We start from the raw sequence: 22,605 nt of genomic DNA, 5'->3' as shown, positions 1-22,605 counted from the left end.
TTTTTTTAGGAAAGAAAAATAACAGCTTTTATGGTGATTACAGTTTATTTTTAAGTACTTTTAAAAATAAATAGCATATGTTAAAAATAACTAAATAACTAAATAACTAATAACTAAATAACGTCGCAATTAGATCTTTACACAGTCATTACCACGATGGTGCACCAAATAATCTATTTGTTCAACAAATCAGGATTAGTGACGTTACAGTTAGGGACTAGGGAACGATCGATGCAGCCGTAGTCAAACTCAGAGTAGCCTTGTCCAGCCGGACATGTCATGTTGATCAGGTCAAACCCGTACAATGTAGGAGAACACTTGTAGTAGTTGGCACAGTTTACGTCCTTCTTGGGAAACAATCCTGCATTTGGACAGACAAATTTACAATCTTGTGCGCCCGTGGAAAAGTAATAGTCTCCGATGCACCGATCAACAGCCACTATACTTCCTTGAGTGCTACAGTATATGAAGTAGTTCCACGTATAACCAACAGCTACTTTCTTCCCATAGTAGGAACTGTAATATTTACAGTAGTACCCCGCAGTGTCCCAGGTACAGTAAGAACTGCTAGTAACACACATCTTTTGGCCAGGGTGGTAGTAAGGGGTCGGGTACGAGCATGTGTATTGGTATGCTACTTGGTGTTGACAGTTGTAGTACAAAGAACAGTTCACGGGGTCAGGGAAGTAGCCGTCTCGCATGCAGGTGAAGTTTTTTGCAACAATCGGGATGGGTTGGACGCAAGAAGTGTCTTGAGTGGAACCGCAGGTCCCAGTGGTGTAGTTGCAGTAAGGATTTGACGAGGTGCAATAGAATTTAGCTATCTCCTGAAGATGTTGTCCGTCTGACGTTGGAGCGCAGACTCGCACGTTGAAACAGTCTGCACATGAGTAGTCCCTATCACAGTATTTCACTGGGGAAGTGTCAACAGACATTGATGTGTCAGTCAGTGAAGTGTCAGCAGACATTGCAATGTCATTAGACAGAGAAGTGTCAGCAGACAGTGAAGTGTCAATTGTTGGTGACCCCAGTGACGAAACTAGAGTTGTGGCAACCTGCAATGAGAATGACTATTATTTTAAGTTTTTGACATTAAATTCTGTGTTTTATCTGATTCATAAACAACACATAAAAATTGTCTAAGTGTTAAAGTATGGAAAACCCTTTCTTTTCCTGTATCAAGCCGTTTAGCCAACAACATAGTGTGTTGACTTACTGATTTCTGTCAAAGAGACAAAAACCTTACTGGTATGTCAAAGAGACAAAAACCTTTTAACCAACCCAATTTGAAAGAGTGATTTGTTGTAAGCCAATAGCATCTTTTATGAAATGGAAGGGTGCTTTATTACACTGTTGAATACTGTTGATGTTGTCAGTATCAATCAATCATCAATTATATCAATAATTTAAACTAGGTGCGTATTTGAACAAAAATATGAGTGGAGCGATCTTGTAGTTTTGTTAGTGATTAAGGCCGACATGTCCCTTAGACCATTCTTAGACACAGCATACAGGCAATGGTAACCAAAGGACCTGTAGTTTATCGTGCAAACCGAACCACATTTTTGCCTCGTAATTTACGAATCGGTCTAATTATCAAGATAGCACTGTGGGCAGTCGTAGTACTCCCTGTTAATAATCCACACCATGGAGTATAGTATCCACTGTGCATGCCTATAAATATCCACAATTCGTGACCTCCTAGTAGCTAGATTACAGGACGACGCTACCATTACAATAGTACCGATGCTAGTATTAAATATTAGTCAGCAATCATCTCCCTTTCATCATTGCCACACTACTTTCATAAAACAAACATCGATCTGTATTACTAAATGGAGATAGATGAAAACAACAAGACAAAATACAAAACTTAATAAAAATACACTTTATCTCTCTTTGGTGTTTATACTCACCAAAGACAAACCTGGATGAAAGGAGAAATTCAATATTTGATAAGCAATGGTTGATTCAAAAGTAGATTTAAAATATTAGACAAAATAAAATATAAAGTCTTTCGTAGAGAATATCTGAAACGCATGACTGGTAAAAAGGTACGTGAGAAAAACTTGATCACCATGTAAAATGTCTTATTCCCTTGGTAATAAGAGGTACCACCCTTTATTTATTCTTGAATTTTTAAAGTGTTAACATTCTTACATACCGTTGAATATGTATAGAGTTAAACAGTTCATACCCATTATCTTTTTTTTATCTTTTTAGGTAGAGGCTGGAAAATGTGGGGCCCCAAACACACACTCAGTTTTAACGTTATAATATTAGTATGATTATTATTATAAATCAGTAGCATATATTTATTTAGAATAAATTGAGTCGTCTTAAATCTTACAAAGATAAATCCATTTTTAAGTTTGTTGTAATTTTGTTCCTTGAGGCACCCAAGAAAACCTTTTTCAATGAACCCTTGTGTTGAAATTCTGCCCTGATAGTAAGATAAGATTTTGGTAAATATGATTTACGATAGGCAACATGACTCTAAAAAATATTTAAATAACATGTTATTGTATAAATAAGTAAAACTCATATTGCTTACCACCAGAAAGAATAGTTGGAAGCCCATTATGCAGTCTTCTAGCTAAAGTCGGACTTTCAATATGTGATGTGCCAATTGTAGTGGTTTAAATACCTAACTTGAAAGGAGATAATTCAGAGTATCCTCAATCAATGATTGACATCAATGAGGCATTGTGAAGTTCATCAGATTGTGAGCTTTTTGACAAGATGAGTATGAAACGCAGTCTTTGAGATTTCTGTTGACTATATTTCTTTTGTTAATCAAGATCCACTTGAGAATTATCATGTTCTAAAAATAATTGATAGTTTAGCGAGTAATTCCGTGTGTATTTTCCTGTCATAGTTTCCTTAAGGAGCATTTCCCTATAGCAAATATGCCATTACCGCATGTGGTGCGGAAATTCCTAGACCCGGGACCGATTTACTTTTTCATTTTGATGTCCAAAGAGACCAAAACACTATTGTTCAAATTTGGTTATATGTATACATGCTTTGAAATAAAAAAAACCCGGGACAGTTAAATATTTCGAAAAGTAATAAATATAGAGCGTCAAACTCGGTACATAGTTACTGGGGATTAAAATAATTTTAACACATTAATCAGTAATACTCAACCCGCTAGGAGTCAGAAGAAAATATTTAATGTAAGCATAGGTTGGTATACACATTAAATTTAAGGTCTTTGTCAGTTAAATATAATCCTGCAAACTGGACTCAAACGGACAACCGAGTCAAAAAATTGCAACCGTTCAACATTGAATGTGCCATTTTGAATCTTGAAACGGCTGCCATTTTTTACTCAGATGTCCTTTTGAGCTCAAATGTGTAGCATCGTATAGGACCTTTAATTTGATGTGCATATCGACTTTTGCATACGTTTATGATTTTCTTCCGAGTTCTAGCGGGCGTCCTCCTTAGGAGGTATAAATGGCATTGCAATTTTAACGCATATTTCAATAGCTGTAATGTTTTACTCGCTTGTACGTTTAAGTTCAAATTTGCAACATTGTATTTTTATAAAAAAAAATACCTTTAATTTGATGTGCAAATTCACCTAAGGTTACGTTTCATATTTTCTTCTGACCCCTAGTGGGCCATCCCCCTGAGGAGTTAGCCCATCACTGAATAATGTGTTCAAATGATTTTAATGCCCAGTAATAGTGTACCAGGTTTTGAAGCTCTATCTTTATTACTTTTTTGAAATATTTAACCATCCCGGGACTTTTTTCCACCCTGCATACAAACATGTTTGTTAATCCCATTACTGAAGTATTTTTCGTCCAGTTTTGATGGAATTTGGCATAAATGTAGAAAGCTAGATGGACTTGAATAAGTTCAAAATCTTTACCCTTAAAACATAGAAATGACCAGTAACCATTATAACCATCGTGTAGAGCTTAATATAGAACAAACACTTTTGTATAGGTATTGAAGCATTTTTGTTCAATTACAATTTACTGAAAAATATAAAATATTTAATATTCCAGTTCTTTGCTTGTAGCCTATACATTTTGTGATATATTTTCATAACATTTATTTATTTCATCCTACTTTGACAGTTCTCATTGCGTGTCACGGTTTTTTGTTGCTGCTTAGCTCAATTACATAAATGCAAAAAAGATTATAGTGCTGCACCCTGTTGGTAAGTCTTATACATTTTAAATGCTTTTGCATATCATAGAACCAACCTTTTTAGTTGAAACAGCTGATTAAATTTGTTTAATCTATAAATAAAATCCAATGTATGTTTGTTTGTTTGTTTGTCCTTTATGGACTCCGATACCGCTCGACAGATTGTAATGAAACCTTCAGGCATTATTAAGCATTATGCAAGGATGGTTTTGTAAAGTTTGGTGCAAATCCGTCAAAGGGCTCCGCCCCAGTGGCTCTGGAGATTCCCATGTTAAACTTATGAGTACTCATATTTAAATGGAATTAAAGAATCTTAACAGCTGGTTCAACTAAACAATTTGATTCTGTGATGTTCAATAACATTAAAAAGTTAATAGGTTTACCAACAGGGTGCAGCACTATTTTTTTTTTATGACAACAGCTAATTTGCTACCAAAAGGTGAGTGAGCGTAGCGAACGAACTTCAACCTAGAGGTGGGTTAGCGTAGCGAACGAGCTAACCTGAAGGCAAGTGAGCGCAGCGAACGAGCTCCAACCTAAAGGTGAGTGAGCGTAGCGAACGAAATTCAACCAGGACGTGATTGAGCCATGCGAACGAGCTCATCTTGAAAATGAACGAGTATTTTTCATCAAACCACATTAGGGCAGGACGAAGTCTGTCGGGCCAGCTAGATCCCTATAAATATGAATACTAAGGTTAACATGGAGAACTACAGACCCACTGGGGCGGAGCCCGAAAGGATTTTTGAGATAAGAATATGTCTATATGTTAATCGGGAATGTGAGCTACCATCATACCAAATCCATCATGCCAAATTTTAGCCCAATCCGTCCAGTGGTTAATGCGTGATTGAACTTCAAACAAACAAACACACAAACTTTCACATTTATAATATTAGTAAGATTAGTCTATGTGGGCTTACCCTTAGGTTTTTAATAGAAATTTGGATTTCAAACATCATGCGCCAGATTGTAACACATTTTATTACTAAACATGTTTTCCATCTCACAAGATTCGTACAGTCAGGGATAAAATTAGATGATTGATGACGACAGTTTCAGGTTGTTTGCATTGACACACGATGTGTAATTGACAATGGTGTTGAAGCAGGGTTACATGTCTGACCATATGACGTCCATTTCTAATACTCGACTGTTGGAAATAAGGCATACATAGTACGTTATATTCTATGTACTAGGACCATACAAGCAATAAGTTGATGATGGTTTATGTATTAGATGTCATAATAAATGAAGACATTAGACAAAAACTGTTCCCATACAAAAATGTAATTCCTTAAATACAATTAATTGATCTTACTGATTCTATACTCCGTTCACAAAATTGAGTTGGTTTTAGGGGAAGAAATCTATTCCTTCCATTTGGACCTACCTTGGAAAATGATAGCTCAACAGCAGAGTTTTGCCAAAATATGAATATGAAGTAAAAATAGTAGTTGGGGTACTTTCCCTGATACCGCCTAAATTTTATGAACTGAGTATAATATGCGTTACTAGTAATTACAGTAATTAAAGATTAGTACTAAAAGGCGTTATATTTTGTATAGCAATTTTACTACAAAGTAACAATATCACATACGAATTGTAAATTAAAATTTTAAAGGCGTAATAAAATCAAATGAATTATGTAGGGGATTGCAAAATGGATTCAGAAATATATTCTTCCAAAGTATTCATCTATTTTAACAAATTTCTAAAGTTTTGTAGAACAACAATGAAATGCATCGGATCTTTTATTGTACTCCATATGGAAATAGTATGACTCTTTATTATGAGTCTTTATATTTATAGCTATCGTGACTGTATTGTTTATTAAAATAGCAAAAATAAATTGAATATCAACGGACACAAACGATACCAAGAATAAATTCCCTAAAATGCATCATACCAGATGGTTTTTATACACTTGTTTAAATAATAGTGGACAAGCAGTTTTGGGGATAAACTTGGATATTGTGGACTGTATAAAAGGGGATGTGAGATATATTAAGCTAAGATCAGCTTTAGAGACACACTGTGAGCACAAAATAATAAACCTTTAAATATGAAGGATTACGAATTGGTACCTCCCTTTTTACTGCAGCGATGTCTGTAGACAGTTGACGACTTTATGTAGCTGGCCAGCTTTCGCGTACGCTACCGTTTTGCACCATGAACAGTTTAAATACAGTTTTTAACTTTTCAAAGTTAACTTTTTTTAGGTGTGTCACGAATGAGTACATACGATATACATAGGATAATATAAGTTCAATTTATATGCCACAAACTAAGTAGGGTATTATACATAAATCAAAGTAGAAAATGGCGAAAACATGATGCCGGGTTGAAGAGTACTAAAAATATTGAAGAGTACTAAAATGGGGAATGGGAAGGATCGCCAGACATTACGTGACAGGGCAAGGGTCAGAACAAAATATGAATGAAATCTGGATTCACCTATATTGCGTAGATGCTTAAACATGGAACACAGTTATTTTCCAATATATAGGCTACTGTTTAGTTGAGAGGAGCAAACGAAGCTTTTATACTACACCCCTGCTTTTGATTTACAAATACTCCTCCTGAACGGCCGAAGCAATCTTATCGAAATTTGGCACAAAAATACGAAGGTATTAATCTGAAACGGTACAAACCAGGACAACAATCGTCTCCCCAAATAACGAATCATGTAAATAAAAATATCTCAAATATTTAAGATATCTTTATTAATATGTTTCATGATGCGTCTATTAAAAGAAATAATAAAAATACACACTATCCCATTTCAATTAGAGTGAACGTTTAAGCTTCATAATGTTCTACTTTACATCTGAGCCGAGATGTTACAATCAACAGAACGTCCCCAACAATGGACAAGTTTGAGATAAGAGATTCATTAGGGTCCTTAGAGAACACTTTGTGTATCCTGTCTGTCTCTTCTAGGACACAATCCAGACTCAAGAATTAGGAAACTTGAGCATGCAAAGAGTATTTTTGTAAACAAAACTCAGTTATACAGGATAAGCGTATGATACCCTAAAAAAAATACTAAATCAGATGGTTGTACTAATGATTTTGGAACTGAAAAAAGAGAACTAGGTAATGGCTCTGCACAAACATTGGTCCTGTGTATTTAATGTTGAATAAAGCCTCATAATCAATGCTATCGCTGCCTCCATATATAATATGGTGTTCACCTAACCCTCATCGTAATGCACTAAAAATAATGTTCACCGTATAACTCATTTTCTGCGTTTCACTATCGAAGACTCGATACGGATGCGGAAAAACGTTGAAAACCAGGTTAATAGAGCATACTCCTTGCGAGGATGGTGCATATCATATTATGCTCTCGTTTGAATTAGGGTATTGTTTCTGCAGACGCTACCCAGGTCGTTTTAGGGGAGGATTGAGTGTCAATGAGCTGGTAGGTAGTTTTTTTTTTTTTTTTTTTTTTTTTTTTTTTTAGCGAATTTCCCATATAGGGAATAAGCTATTACCGTAGGTCTCATGGTAAGACCTAGACCCGGGACCGATTTACTTTTTCGTTTTGAGGTCCCCAGAGGCCAAAAACACCATCCGTTCAAATTCATATATATATATATATATATATATATTTATATATATATATTTATATATATATATATATTTATATATATATATTTATATATGTGTCCGTTAGCGCGATAACTCGAGCAAAATTGATCCGATTTTAATGAAATTTGGTACAAACGTGTAAACCTACATTTATTCGAACGAGTTCGCGAACCAGCATAATCGGACCATGGGATCAGGGGTTTATGGGGGGTTTTATGGGGTAAAAATGGGTTTTTCTCATTTTTGACCCTAAAAACTTGACCATTTTGAAGAGCTTAAAAAAACAAATAATTTAGTATATTGAAGTGTTTTTGAATGTTCATTGACTACGGAGAAAATTAAAAAAATTGTAAATTTAAAATTCCCATGTTATTCTTATGGAGAATAAATAAACTGTTCTAGTTTGCTTGTTTATGGATATATTTTAATCAAATTTGGCAATTTGGTTTATTTCATACTAAGCTATCAATATTTCAATTGAAAAAACACACCTCAACATCTTCCCCGTAGCAGCAAACCTAACTACTCACTAAAATTAATGTTATTTAAATAGGAAATAAATCTGAAAATGTATAGGGAATATTTTAGTAGAAATCAAGCTGGGTAAATGGAAATTCGCTTAGTATGCAGGTTTGCTGCGACGGGGGTATTTTTTTTTTAGTGTCGGAACTGATAGAAGATTTTTTAGAAAACCCCGATTTAAAAAACATTGTTAAGAAGATTTGTCTATAATAATGTTCTTGGTCAATGTTGTCGATGTTTGTAAATTTCTAGCAAGTGACATAATGAGCTTTGGAAATAAAATAAAAACTTTGGAATTTTACTGGTTGGATCCAACAAAAACTTATCCTATTCAGTTAGAAGTCCGCATCTCTACTATTCGTAAAACCGTTGAATTGGCGGATGTAAAAAAACTGGCTTGTAAACTTGGTAAACAATAAAATGGTTTGAAAGTGGGTCCCAAATGTGGAGGAAGTGGTGGCGGCCACAGCAGCCGCAAGCCACATAGGGGTATCATCTAGGTAAACCAGTAAAATTCCAACGTTTTTATTTTATTTCCAAAGCTTGCTAGAAACTCTGGAACATGTCAACAAGAGTGACCAAGAACATTACTGGAGAAACCTTCTTATTAGAGTTTTAGAAATCGTTGTTTTCTAAAAGAAATCTTCTATAAGCCCCGACACTCATAAAAACTAACTACCTACCGGCTATATGACTAACGATTGTGTAAGATTGTCCTGTGTAAATTGGCATGACAGGAAAGGTATAAAGGTAATCAACAACTCTCCTTTGGGAGCGCTCCTGGATAATTACTGGCTTACAGCTTCAGATGTCGATCATATGAGGAAATGTGGATGTTAGTCCCAATGATTACATTATTGCTTTATATGTTTGTAGCTATTTGATGTTTAACAAATGTACCCTTTCTTTATATAAAAAAATCTGCAATTTATAGAAGAGTTTTACGTAATATAATATATTGCAAATTATTCAAATAAATAGTAAATTCTTACCTTAGCAATCCTTATTATGGTTGTCCGATATTCATTTCGAACCTGTAGGTTCATCTTCAGTCGGAAGTTTAGGTAGACCAAATGTTTATTCTAAAATCCACCCGATGGGTTTCGTAGAAATGTTGACATATAACACGAACAAGACACACATTACAATTGACATCAATAATATTCGGAGTTTAGGGATAAAAACCATGGTTTTATAAAACAGTGGGATAACCTCACTTCAGTCAAGGAACACGCTGCCGGCAGAACTGTCAAAATTTAGTCAGGATTCAATCCTACGAAACCCATCGGGTGGATTTTAGAATAAACATTTGGTCTACCTAAACTTCCGACTGAAGATGAACCTACGGGTTCGAAATTAATATCGGACAACCATAATAAGGATTGCTAAGGTAAGAATTTACTATTTATTTGATTATATAAGCAATCCAGAGGCTGAAATGATAGGCAAATTATTCATTGTGTACATATTCTTGCCCATAAAATATAATGTTAAGTTTTAGATCACTATTGCGATTACGATAATTATTTTTCTCTAATGAATATTATTATCGTATTCTAGTTGGCTTTAGATTATCACGGTATTTATACCTACAATATGAACATTCCTAACAAAAAGTATATAATTTAAAAAAATTGTGGTAGGAACGCTAATGTTCCCGTAGATAGAGCAAATTATTTTTGTCGTAGAGACCTCGGTTCAAACCCTGCTAATCACTAGTAGCTGTTGGGTTTAACTATTGTGTTGCATATTTACAACTCCAGCACATTTTAGTGCGTATTAAAAAAGATAAGAAATTATGGGAGTTAAATTCTAGTTTTATTACCAAATAATGTGGTTGGGTTTGCAACCTGTTGGTTCAAACCCCATCTTAAATTCAGGTAAGCCATACTGGAAAATGTTACTCATTCTGCAGGTGAGGCGAACCTTCTCTGGACTGCAGAGAGCCTACTACTAAATTCGATTAGAAACGTATTTTTCTAGCTAGTCAACAATTGCATTAGTTAGTAATTTAAACATAGACATATGTCATGCTCAAATCTGCTGTAATCGCACACTATATCCCTCGCTAAAAGATTAGGTGAAAATTGATTAACATATTCTCTTATAATTTCCCAATACTAACCAACGTGGCTGTTTAATTAAAAATTTTAATAGTCCGGTTGAAGGAAAATTTCTTGTTAAAAAGGTAAATAAATGCTTTAGGTTTAATTAAAGTTGCTAATTTATTGATTAAAAATTACTTTGCTCTTTACGTAAATGGGTTTTCATTTTTTTTTTTTTTGTTCTTCGCAAACATTGCATAGCTCTTAACAACTTTTTGAGTTAGGGTTTTCTATATAATACATCAATAACTTTTTGAACAGTAGGACTTGAATTAGCAGAGGAACACATGTCTGCACGTACTGGGAGAAATTAAAAGTAAGTTCACATTAAAACTGCGTTAAGGTTTTGCCCTAACATAAAAAGGGGTTGAAAATATATGTTTATAGTATTGTTATTATACCATTTATACATAAAGTCCGAGAAACTTTGATGTTATGTTTGCAAAAATGATGTGTTTCTACTGATGGTCAAGTTATATATGTATGATTTAAACAAATTCAAAACCACTTTACGGTCGACGTTTTGTACTCTGTTCTACTAACAACCTATTACAGTATTAAAAAACTCACCCTGATAAACGGTAGAATATGTAATTCTGTCGTCATGGCATGTGAAATAAAAATGTTCTTATTCTTTGAAACTTCGAACTCTACACCAGCATAATGGAGAGGAACAATCGCTCAATGTTGTATTGTGGACAGAGACAGTTATTCTGAATATTTTAGAACAAATTTTATAGAAATTTCACCAGATTGAGATGGATTTAACACAAAAATAAATAAATTAATGAATAAACAAATCTGTCGAATTACACATAATGCCGTGAATATTTTCCTTACTTACAGTCACTCTGTAAGGTCACTTGCCTATAATTTATTCAAAATACATAGAATCAATATCCTGCAGTTAGTTAACTAATCGTACAACACTTGATAGCCGAACTGATTATGTTTACAATCATTACTACACGGTTTACTTTGCTAAAGCTAGAATTGGAAATCATTGTTTTGCGTCATTCTCGTTAACATATAGGGAAATTGTAATTTATATTGTATGCACAAGTGATAGCGTAACAGCTATTAACATACCTAAAACGTTTAATTTACTGTATCCAAATATACTTAATCATTTATTATATCTTTTGTTATAACACAGTTACCAGTTAAAAAAATAACCAGTTATAGCCTGAATCTAAGGCTGACAGTTCGAACCCAATTAGAGTCCATTCTAGACCTGGATACAGATTAAAAGCTTAGAGCACCCTGTTACAAAATAACTTTAAGGCTTAGAAGGAGACAGAAATAAGTGAATTTGATTAGCAAAACACAATAGTACAAATAATTAGAAGTAATTATTTGCGTTTTATTCTAAAGTCATTTTGTTGAAGTTATCCCACTTATTATTTAGTTACTCGTTAATCTTTACCCTATTATTATTCAGCAGCATAAAACATTATGGATTGTTTTAGAAGTTGTAAACAATTCGAGTTCATTAAAACACCGTTCAGATTTATACAGGGTGGCTGAAAAGTAACTTGCACCCCCCTTAACGTTTCAACCATTTGAGATATTTGAAATCTGTTTGTGGCAACCTTCTTAGCTATAAGGGGCTACAATAATTATGGTCAATTTTGAAAATTCTGCCCTTAGGGGTAGTGGGGGTAGGGGGTAGCTCAACATTTTCAAATGACAAGTATAGTCGAGTTTGGTATCATTTTACAGGTCTTGACGCGAAACATACAAATTGACATAAAGAAAACCAAAATCGGCCCACTAATAACAAAATGGCGCCCTAAAACGTTTCAAATCCAAATAACCATGAGGGTGGCTGAAAATTAACGTGCACCTCCTTTAACTTTTTATTTATTTGAGATATTTGAAATCGGTTTGTGGAAACTTGTTTGGATATGAAGGGCTATAAAAATTATGGTCAGTTTCGAAAATTTTGCCCTTAGGGGTAGTGGGGGTAGGGGGTAGCTCAAAATGTTTAAATAGCAAGTATAGTCGAATTTGGTATCATTTAACAGGTATTGACAAAACATAACAATAAACATAAAGAAAATAGAAATCGGACCAATAATAACAAAATGGCAGCTAAAAATGATTAAGACAATGGTTATTAAAATTAATTTTGAACTGCCATTTTGTTATTAATGGTTCAAATTCCATTTTCTTGATATTAATTGTTATGTTTTGTCAAGACCTGTAAAATGATACCAAACTCGACTATACTTGCTATTTAAAAATCTTAAGCTACCCCCTACCCCCACTACCCCTAAGGGCAAAATTTTCGAAACTGTTCATAATTATTGTAGCCCTTTATATCCAAACAAGTTGCCGCAAACCAATTTCAAATATCTCAAATAGTTAAAAAGTAAAGGGGGTGCAAGTTACTTTTCAGCCACCCTGTATAATGTTTTATTTTGTTTAGTTCGTGATATACATATAGAAAAGTGTTCAGTTTTTAATGGCTTGAAACTGTCCTTAATAATTGACGTTCAAATAAATGGGCCTAGCCACATGGAACGACCAAAACATATGTTCAATGCTATTAGTATAGGATTCGGGCCAACAACGTCATTTTTTTGTTTATGATCCATACCGGTATTTTTCTAGTTTTCGTGGTCCTAGCTAATGAAACAGCTGATCTTAGTAACAAAGCTACACAATACATCACATTTTATTCTACAAAATGCCCTTCGCTAATATTTGGTTAAAAATACACACCTATTTGGCGTCCCCATCTAAACATTATTCCCTATTTAAATAGCATTAGTTTAACATCTACTTAGGTTTGCTGCAACAGAGATAGTTAAAAAAATTTTTTTTTTTTTGTGAAATGTTAATACAGTATATAGCTTCGTATGAAATACATAAATTATTGCATTTCCCAAATTTGATCAAATTATGTCCATAAACAAGCAAACTACAACAGTTATTTATTCTCCATAAGAACAACATAGGGATTATAAATTTACAACTTTTTTATTCTCCATAATCATAATTTGTTTTTCAATTAAAAGAGCTTATATAAGCTTTACTAAATGGTTTGGAAAGAAATTGCAACCTTTTATGTTTTTATGGATAAAAATAGAAAATCCCATTTTACCCCATGAAACAACCCATAAACCCCTGTTTCCATAGTTCCATCATGCTTGAATTTAAGTTTGGTTATGCTAGGTTAGAATCAGCTGAACTACAAGAGGATAGTGCATGCATATGTTGGTACAAACCACCCACCATATGTTGCATGTGTTGCTATGCATATTGTAGCGCCATCCGTACGTGTTGGGTCTGACTTGATTGCTTTTGCCTACAACGTAAACTATATACTGTCATCATAGATGAAGTAATATACTTATATTATACTACTTCACCTATGATGTCATACTACACTGTAAACTGTTTATATTAAGCGGTTAGTTTATCTGCTCCGACCAGCTTTCGTGTTGATTATACCTCAATTGTTAGTTGTACCTTTATTTAAAAGAAACTTGATAAAAGTATTGGTTTGAAGACCTATTGGGAATTAAATTTAAATGCAGTTTTATCATTATCAAATCTATATAACAGTAGAAAAATTTTATTACCAATATTAAAGCTTGTTATGTTTATTTTTACGAACCATAAATAGGCATTTTCACTCATATCTTTTAACAAGCCTGCTTTATACAAATATTTATTTTTTACTAATAAATAATTTGTATAGTGAGTAAATTATGTTTCATGTGACATATTCTTTGAATTACTATATATTGAGGAGTTCTGCAATTTATTAAATGGTTTGTACTATATTTAAGTTATGAATGATTAGCTTAACATTATTAATTCAAAATATTTATAGTCACGCAGTATCCAAGCATGTTGTATGATTTGTATGAATTGTCGAAAAAATAAAAAATGCTCATACAAGACAATATCTTAGTACATTTATTTTTATATTGCAATTATACTATGATTATTTGAATAAACTAATTTAAAACTATTATTATAACATCACGAGGTCTTGTGAAAAATCATTACAGAGTAACAAAAAAAAAACACAACAAATTACATGCATTTTATTTTTTCATTTAAAAATTCTTAAACTAATTAGTAATTTAAATTAATTAGGAAAATGTAGCATTTATAACCAATGTTCATACAACAAGCAGTCATGATTTAGTGTAACCTATAATTGGCTTTTTGAAAATAATCATACCAATCTAGTGCTCTATAAGAGTTTGTTTGTGTTTGATATTAGCTTAAGAGATTAGTAATTTCTGTTTGCATAAATCAACCATTGTATTAGCCATATTTATCTTTTTAGTTTCTATTAGTGTTCATAAATTGTTTAACATCCAAGAGCAAATTTGTTTGGCATTATAAGTTTAACTACCATTGAAGTTGGTATTAATTCCAATTTAATTAAATGCACACATTGTAAACTTCCTATACTTCTAATTACTAGAGATTCAAAGTAAAGTAATTATTTTAAACCGTTATCATCTTGAATTGAATGTAAAAATGTACTATTTTCAAACCACCTTTTTTAACTTTTAATGTAGTAAAAAATAAATTCTTACTGAAGGATAGAAAATATAGGTACCAAGATAATTTCACAACTGGATATTTACAATTTTAAATTTTCCAAAGGCATTATCATGAAAATGGTGGAATATGGTTAATTTGTTTGATTGAAAATAAGTTAAAATACATCATGTGAAAGACATCATCAAAACAAAATTTGAAAAAATATTTTTTAAACTCATATTTATATATCAATTTTATCTTTCTTGTTTTAAGACACAAATATAAAGATGGATTTCAAACAATGATTTTGTTAGGTTTTTAGTACCTATGCATAGTTAAACCTAAAATGTTTGTTTAACTTGATCAAAAGTAAAATAGTAAAACACCCCTCTAGTAAATAATATGGTCACATGTACTATTTTTAGAAGACTTAAATTGAAGTTAACGTAGAACAAAGACAGGACAGACAATGTAACGTTCTCTTTTGTGTAGCTCAAATCAAATAAGTAACTTGATAGATATTGAAGTTGCGTCCCTCAGAACACCTCAAAGCAAAATTTGACCACCCAATGTTCTCAATCGTTGGTCCTTCTGAAGTGCAAAGTTTGAATCCAGAAACTTTATTGTTGACCACATTCATCTCACTTAATCAAATACAGTAGTGTACTATCAAGGATAATACAAGTTGAAAAATGGCAACTTGTCTAATTTCACCTCCGCATTGAAGTGTGATTTATTCTCCCTACTTTGGTACATTCGTTCCATGTCCAAGTTGGGGGACGATGTGATCAGAATTTAAGTAAAAAAATAGCCATTATTATTTTAACAAAAGTTGTAAAAGGTTATAGAGGCCATATATATGCCTACAGTATATTCAGAGTTATCATAAAATAACGGTGGGGGTTTAACTGTCTATAAAACTATTTAAAAAAATTAAATATTTTATGTTGATATCCCTGTATCCGGTAAGTTTTGTTTACATTAATAAAAAACAGCTGTTTTGATTGTTGTGCTATTCGACAACCTAATTATTCTTTTAAATAAACTTCAAGTATTTTCTTATAGCTTAAACATGTTTGCCGTCAAGAAAAGACTAGGTGTGTATATGTGGTGAACTCAAGTCAGTGACTCTAGTATAACCCATTCAGGGTGTCAAAAACATAGTTCATTTAAAAAAAAACCATCTACTAGAATGAACCAGAGATGAATTGAACATTGTAACGAGAAAATTTTGTACGTGTATAGATCATCGTTTGGACGTCTGTATAGCAAGAAATGGTTGTCACGTTGAAGCTTGTTAGCTATGAATAAAATCTTTTGGATGTCAGGAATTCCAAAAAATAAATAGTTTTTTAGTATCTTTTCTCGTTTTCTTTTTATAGCATAACTAAACCCCACCATTACGTTATGAAAACACAGTATATATCAAGAAAATCGTGAAATAATAATGTTGAAAATTTGTCTGCTAAGAGTAAGGAATACATTACACTAGATTTATTCCAATTAAACAAAAAGTGTCTGATGTAATACTTGTCCACTGGTGTCATTTATCATATCCAAACTTGATAAATAATTAGAAGCAGTAACATGGATATCACACACAACTAATGGGCATCGCTTTGTTCTTTTGTGCTTTTGATGACTTGAGCTTCATGAAGAACGGAGTATTACATGTCATTAGTTCTTAGAAGAGAATTATGATGCCGAATTACATTTACAATCATTTGAAACTATACACAATTATTTCGTGAATATCATAATATAAGACCTAAATGATTTCTTGATCAGCATTGTAACGTTGAAGAGAAATAAAAAATCTATTTTAAGCTGCAGCATTGTTAGTTTGAATGCATCCAACCATGTGACACCACATACAGAGCTACATGTTACAATTTGAGCCACAGTAAAACTCATTTGTCAGCCTTACGAGGTATCACTTACAACTGACCTTCAAAACTATTTATGTTTGAACATGATATTTGAATTTTATTTTGCGTTGTTACAACTTTGCACTTTTTGTACTAAAATAAACATCTCGTGTAATGGTGGACATAAAAGATAGTGTTTCCAACCACTAAACATGTTTAATTAGAGACAAAATAAGCCATTTTACGAATATTCTACGGTTATGTAATTGTAACTTTAACAAGTAAGTCAACTAAGATGGTGTAATTTTAAAAAACTAAACATATTTTGTATAAAGATTTCTGTAGTAAAAGTATTATTCTTGGTATCTACATTCACAACAAATAAAATAATTTTTTTACTGTAATCCTTGTCTTCTGGATGGTAAATATATCAGGTTACAGCATATTTATTTATATATTTATAAGGGTAGTATGTGTGTGTAGTATATTAAATTGGGGAGCGAGCTGGTGTAGTGGTTAGAGCGCGGGACTCCGGTCCCTGGGGTCCCGGGTTAAAATCCCGCCAAATCACCAATGGATTTTATCTAAGTGATTATGCCGTAACCCCTAGGTCTAGTCTGAAGTAATGTGAAAAAAATCCGGGCTCGTGCCTAGCGTCCTCGGATAAAAAAAGGAAAAAAATCATATTAAATTAATCACTTTTGTTATGTATTTATTGTATGTAATAACCTATAACGAAAACATATTATATTAAAATTTCGATTGAAGGAAAATGACCACAATCAGTTTTAAGTTTTGTCTTCCTTTTATTTAGAGGCAAATATTGGAATGGAAAAAAACTATAAACTACTATACATCAGTTATGAACTGGATCTGCGCGACCCCTTTTTGGAATTGAAAACGTGCTGCAGTGTGATGTATCGTATTCAGTGGGAATATCTACGTGTAAACGAACTAGTTTTTCTAGACCGTAAATGTGACATGATCTAAAGTCTAGACAATCACGTTTACATACAACATCCACAGATGGTTTGCTTGTTCGTCATTTCTATCAAACGAATCTTTTTGATTGCTTATTTTGTTAGTTTCATCGGAGCAAAGTTATGAGTTTGCATCTTATTAATAATGTATAATAAATTAATGTTTGGTCATTAAAGATTTTGATAGGCGATTCTTCACAAATTATTGGAGTTATGACAGGCTATATACTTATACGTTTTATGAAAACTTTTAAGATTTAAACTTAAGTACTATGAAATAATATAAAATAATATTGAAGTATAGACTTTTAGTCCTATTTCAAATAAAAGAGTTATATAATTATAAAGGTCAAACATGTTCTAAAGTTTTTAAATATTTGTTTTTTAAACGTTTATTACTGTTCGAGTGTTTTTTATTCTATACCGAATGTAGAACATACCTTAAACCATGTATTATTTCCTTTGTAAGTTCAGCAACCCAATATAAGTAGATCATCCGTCATGGGGTTTGTATTCTCATTAACCTCCCTGGCGGATCTCTTTCAAGTTTTTCACTTGACAGAATTCCACAATATACATTTTTGCTAGGATTCAAACGAAGAAAAATATATATATATATTTACAGTCACAGTGAAATGCTATTGGTGATAGCAGATGTTTGAATAAACTCTAAAACAATACACTTTTTCAGGTTTAATTATATTACAAAATATTGAAATTTGGATTAGTTTTGTAAATGAATATCTGAAAACATCTATAAATAATATGATACGAGCTATAATGCATGGTTTATTGTATTCCCTGTAATTTATAATTTCTACATTTCAGATTTTTAATTTCTGTTTAATGGAACGTATTCAGTAGGTGAAAGATATTTTCATCACTCCTTATCGAAAGTATTTATTTTCGATGACAGCTGATATCAGAGAAAATCGTTGTTTCCCAAGCTCTAATTTGGAGCGAGGTCTAACTTTTCAACCGATTTTCCCTTGCTCTAAATTTACTTTCCTTTGCCCTCGATTAATTCTCTATTTTACCCACTACGCGCGCTAGTGTTTTGTTACGGTTTTTTTAATGATTAAAATCAGCTGTTTTCATTGTTACACGATCTAAATGTATACAGAAATAGGCATTAGTTTATTTACTGTGTTTAAAATTACTCATAATACGTATTTATAACAGTCATGATGATTTAATGAAAACAGCTTCAGAGGTAACTAATGCCCTTCCACCAGAGAAATCACGGGAAAGATATGAAGAGGAATACAGAAAGTTTACAAACCAGTGCAAATTACAAAATGTTTAGTCAACTAAAGTAAGTGATAAAGTGGTTATTAATATATTAATCTAAAAAATCTATAATCATGAAACCATATACGTTGTGAAGTAGATTTTCTTTTAATAATACTAAGATACGTTATTCTGTATGTGTGTATTTTGGATCGTGATTAAAATTATCGTTCATAACTCGTAACAAAAGCTATTTTTCGAGACATGCTCCATTACCCCCGTCCTCGCGCCTTGCCTCGTACGTGAAAATACTTCTCACATGCTCGGCGTTGCCTCACACATGAAACTCGAGCGCGCCCCGGAAATGTCACTTTCGGGCCTAGTAATGAAATATACTATTTTATCTTCCATTGAGCCAATTAACTCAACGCTTGCAAATCAAAGAGACATAAATAAGTCCATATGATACGCCTATGTACCTATGTACTTACCCTCCTTCGTATCGCACACCTTGGAATGATACCCAGATTGTAGTCGGAGCCAACTTGGCATATGCAGTACTCACTCCTATATTCCTCTATGTTAGAATAATTCTGTATTTCTTTAAGTCTGTATTCTACTATTGTTTGTAAACCTTTGGGGATAATTAATCGAAAAAGTCAAGGTATTTACCCAATAGAATAGTTTAAATATTAGTTTCTTCTTTTACAATATGCTTGGATAAGTTAAATTTAATTTCTCACAACCTACTTCCAAACACAATAACTTAAACAATTAATGTGGTAGGCCTAATCCTTATTATCTTAATGAATTGATATGGGGACGTAGTCTATGTGCGCATTTCAACCAAAATATGAATGAAGGTTGAGTTAAGAATGTCTTGTGTAGCTTTTTAACTGACTAGATCAGCTGTTTCATCAGCCAGGATCATTTATTTTAAGCCCAACTATCAGGGACTGCTGGATCCAGTTTTGAACCATCAAAAAGCTACTGTCTTTTCTCTTGCCGGTGACTTTTTAATTGCTAGTGGTCCAATTTTTATTTTATTTAGGCTATGTCAATTGTTTAGTTACATCAAGACCGTTAAAATGATTATATGAACGTCTGTTGACAAACGCTTCTAATAGCAAAATGGCAACAAAAATATAATTGAATAACCCACCATAAAACAGCATTGTATTGTGGTTTAGTAAAGAATAAAGATAGCAATTGTATTAACTTTAAATTTTATTTTATTTAAGGAAACATTTTTTTATCACTCTGTATACGAAAACAGCTGGGTTTCTATACAGCAGAGATCTTCAAAAATCACCAATTGCCATACACCAAAAAACAAATAGTGATCAGCTGACTTTTCCTGACATAAACATTACTTTTGCTACACAAACAATACATTGCCTGACATCAACTAAGTTACAACTGAAGTTATCGGTTACCCCAAAAGGAGCGAGCTCCATTATGTTTTATTTAAAATACATAACAGAAAATTGATTTATTTAAATAAAATTTGTATTAACAAAGTTTACAATTTGCGTTAATATCAAATTTAGACTAGATTAAATAGTTAAGAAAAACGACTAAATCTGACAGAACATAGAGTAGAGAACACTTTTTTTAAACATGTTAACAAACCATTGTGATTCATTTGTTTGTTTTGGCAGTTTGTTGATGTTCAATCAGCTAAATTTTAAACTAAAATTAATTGTACAGCCGTATTGTGTTTAGATTAGAAAAATAAATAGATTACAAAATATCAGATAACTTTCATAAGTTTGATGAAGTAATTTTTTAAATCGTGATAAAAAGTATCGATCAATACTCGTCACAAAAGTCGCATTTCGGCCATCTCGATAGAGTTTCCCATTCTCGTCTTCGACTCGCATGTAAAACACTATCTTGCCCCGAAATGGGTCAGTTGCAGTAGTGTTATAGTAGGGAAATATACTATTTCTAGTTCATGTTATTGGTTATAACGTCCGTGTGGTTAGTAATGAGTGCCTGAAACATCTCCCCATATCAGAAATCTCTGTTTGTTTTAAGGTGAATAATCTTTGGGCACAATTTGTCTGATTTTTATTTTCTTAAGTCCATTGTTGTCAATTGTAATGTAAAAGCTAAAACTACTAAAATTATTAAAATGTTCTATCGGTCTTAAGGAACAAAAGATCTTTGTGCTCGTATACATAAATTTTAGTTGCTATAAAAATCAACTTTTCATGTAAACACCTTACCATTTTGAGGGCACTTTTTCAGTATAGTTGTAGGATTGTAGTAGCTTATAAAATATTTGTTTTGGAATAGGTGTTAAATTCAATAAGTGGAAGCAAAAACTAATTTTGTTGACATGCTTTAATATTTTCAAAAACATTGAGTATAAGCTTTTCAATTATAAATATTAAATTACAAAAATCTTATAGATATTTAAAATTAATGTAATATGTTTCTGTCCTTGCATAGCGTAATACATTGGAAAGTCATACTTTTGATAGTTTTACTGAATTATACTGTCAAATATTGCACTTTTTAAGAAAATACAATATTATTAGCACAACTAAAACTAAGAGATCGCCAAATCACCTCTAAAAACATAAAATAGCTAAGAATAAACACTAAAATACTCGTTCAAGAGTGGAATTTCTGTTTATAAATTTGTTTAACTTTTACATTTGGCACTCTCGTTGTTATCATGTTGACTGTAAACCTGGATATGAAATTAAATGAAATGAAAAATTATTTATTTACACAGGTAAAATTGACCTTTTCATACACTTAATCTGTTAAAGAAACGCCTGGATATGAAGGTTTAAAGAATTTAACCGGTGACTGACTCGAAATGACTTTCCAGTGCTTGAATTAAATAAAATGTTATTTCCGATAAATAGTGATTCCCAAATTTGAGTGTCTTATACTGATGGTCAGTTTAGGAAAATCACGTTTATTATTTAGCAAGGTATAATCGCACAGGAAGATGAACGTCACCCCCTCCCCTCCCCAGCAATAAATATACAAGTTAGCCCAGGGCTGTAAACCGTATTTTAATTGCAAGAAATAAAAATTCCTCTATGCTTAGTCAATTTGCACACCTATAATATTGTCACTATTTTAGCATTTACAGGAAAATCCAAATCATTTTGAGAAATATTATTTATTTTTGTAATGATAGATCTAGACTTGGAGGAAAAAGCTTAGCCAAGAACAAAGTATTTGACTAAAAGTTTATAATGACTGTCGCTCTCAGCTATAGAATAGCTAAATACACCGGGTTCTAAGGAAAACTTGTATTAAACTAAAATATTTGGATTTTAACTTATAAAAACCTGTTGTGAAACAAGATTTTCTATTACATTTTACACAACATGGCCATAATTTATTCAGTATCTTACAGTTGTTCGAAACACTTCTTTCTTCTTTTAAAAAGATTCATAAATAATTTGCTTCACATATGGACTAGCTTATAATCTAATCATTAAGATTTTTTACTGTACATATTCTATGAAGAATAAAATTATTTTTTTATCACAGATATTAATACTAGTATCAAATTACATATTTACAGCCATCAACAAGCGTTAGCTGCAGCTACAACATAGTATTTACGTTGGGAGCCGGCAGCTACAAGTATCG

At 32.4% G+C, this 22,605-nt stretch overlaps 1 protein-coding gene across 2 annotated transcripts; it reads right to left on the bottom strand.

The window, feature by feature from the left end:
• Positions 1 to 59: 59 nt before the first annotated feature.
• On the bottom strand, positions 60 to 2,608 carry LOC128990240 (uncharacterized). Of its 2 annotated transcripts, XM_054412541.1 has the most exons (3): positions 2,555 to 2,603; positions 1,015 to 1,055; positions 60 to 960 (listed from the first exon to the last, which is right to left on the bottom strand). In XM_054412541.1, exons 1-3 carry the CDS (start codon positions 2,579 to 2,581, stop codon positions 174 to 176), a joined length of 855 nt encoding a protein of 284 aa, XP_054268516.1. In that variant the 5' UTR covers positions 2,582 to 2,603; the 3' UTR covers positions 60 to 173. The 2 variants fall into 2 exon arrangements, with proteins under 2 accessions (XP_054268516.1, XP_054268515.1); XM_054412540.1 differs by having other exon boundaries at positions 60 to 1,055; positions 2,555 to 2,608.
• Positions 2,609 to 22,605: the final 19,997 nt, after the last annotated feature.

Source organism: Macrosteles quadrilineatus, unplaced genomic scaffold (assembly GCF_028750875.1).
Source record: "Macrosteles quadrilineatus isolate MER2022 unplaced genomic scaffold, UCM_ALF_1.0 Scaffold_3__2_contigs__length_128488019, whole genome shotgun sequence".
Classification (NCBI taxonomy): Eukaryota; Metazoa; Arthropoda; class Insecta; order Hemiptera; family Cicadellidae; genus Macrosteles; species Macrosteles quadrilineatus.
The sequence above is the reverse complement of the archived record's forward strand: the minus strand, read 5'-3'. Positions and strand labels throughout refer to the sequence as shown.

Coding starts and splice junctions, on each gene's coding strand:
- LOC128990240 (XM_054412540.1), bottom strand. CDS start 2,581: ATGGGCTTCCAACTATTCTTTCTGGTG. Junction 1,056..2,554: donor TCCAACTATTCTTTCTGGTG/GTAAGCAATATG, acceptor TTCTCATTGCAG/GTTGCCACAACTCTAGTTTC.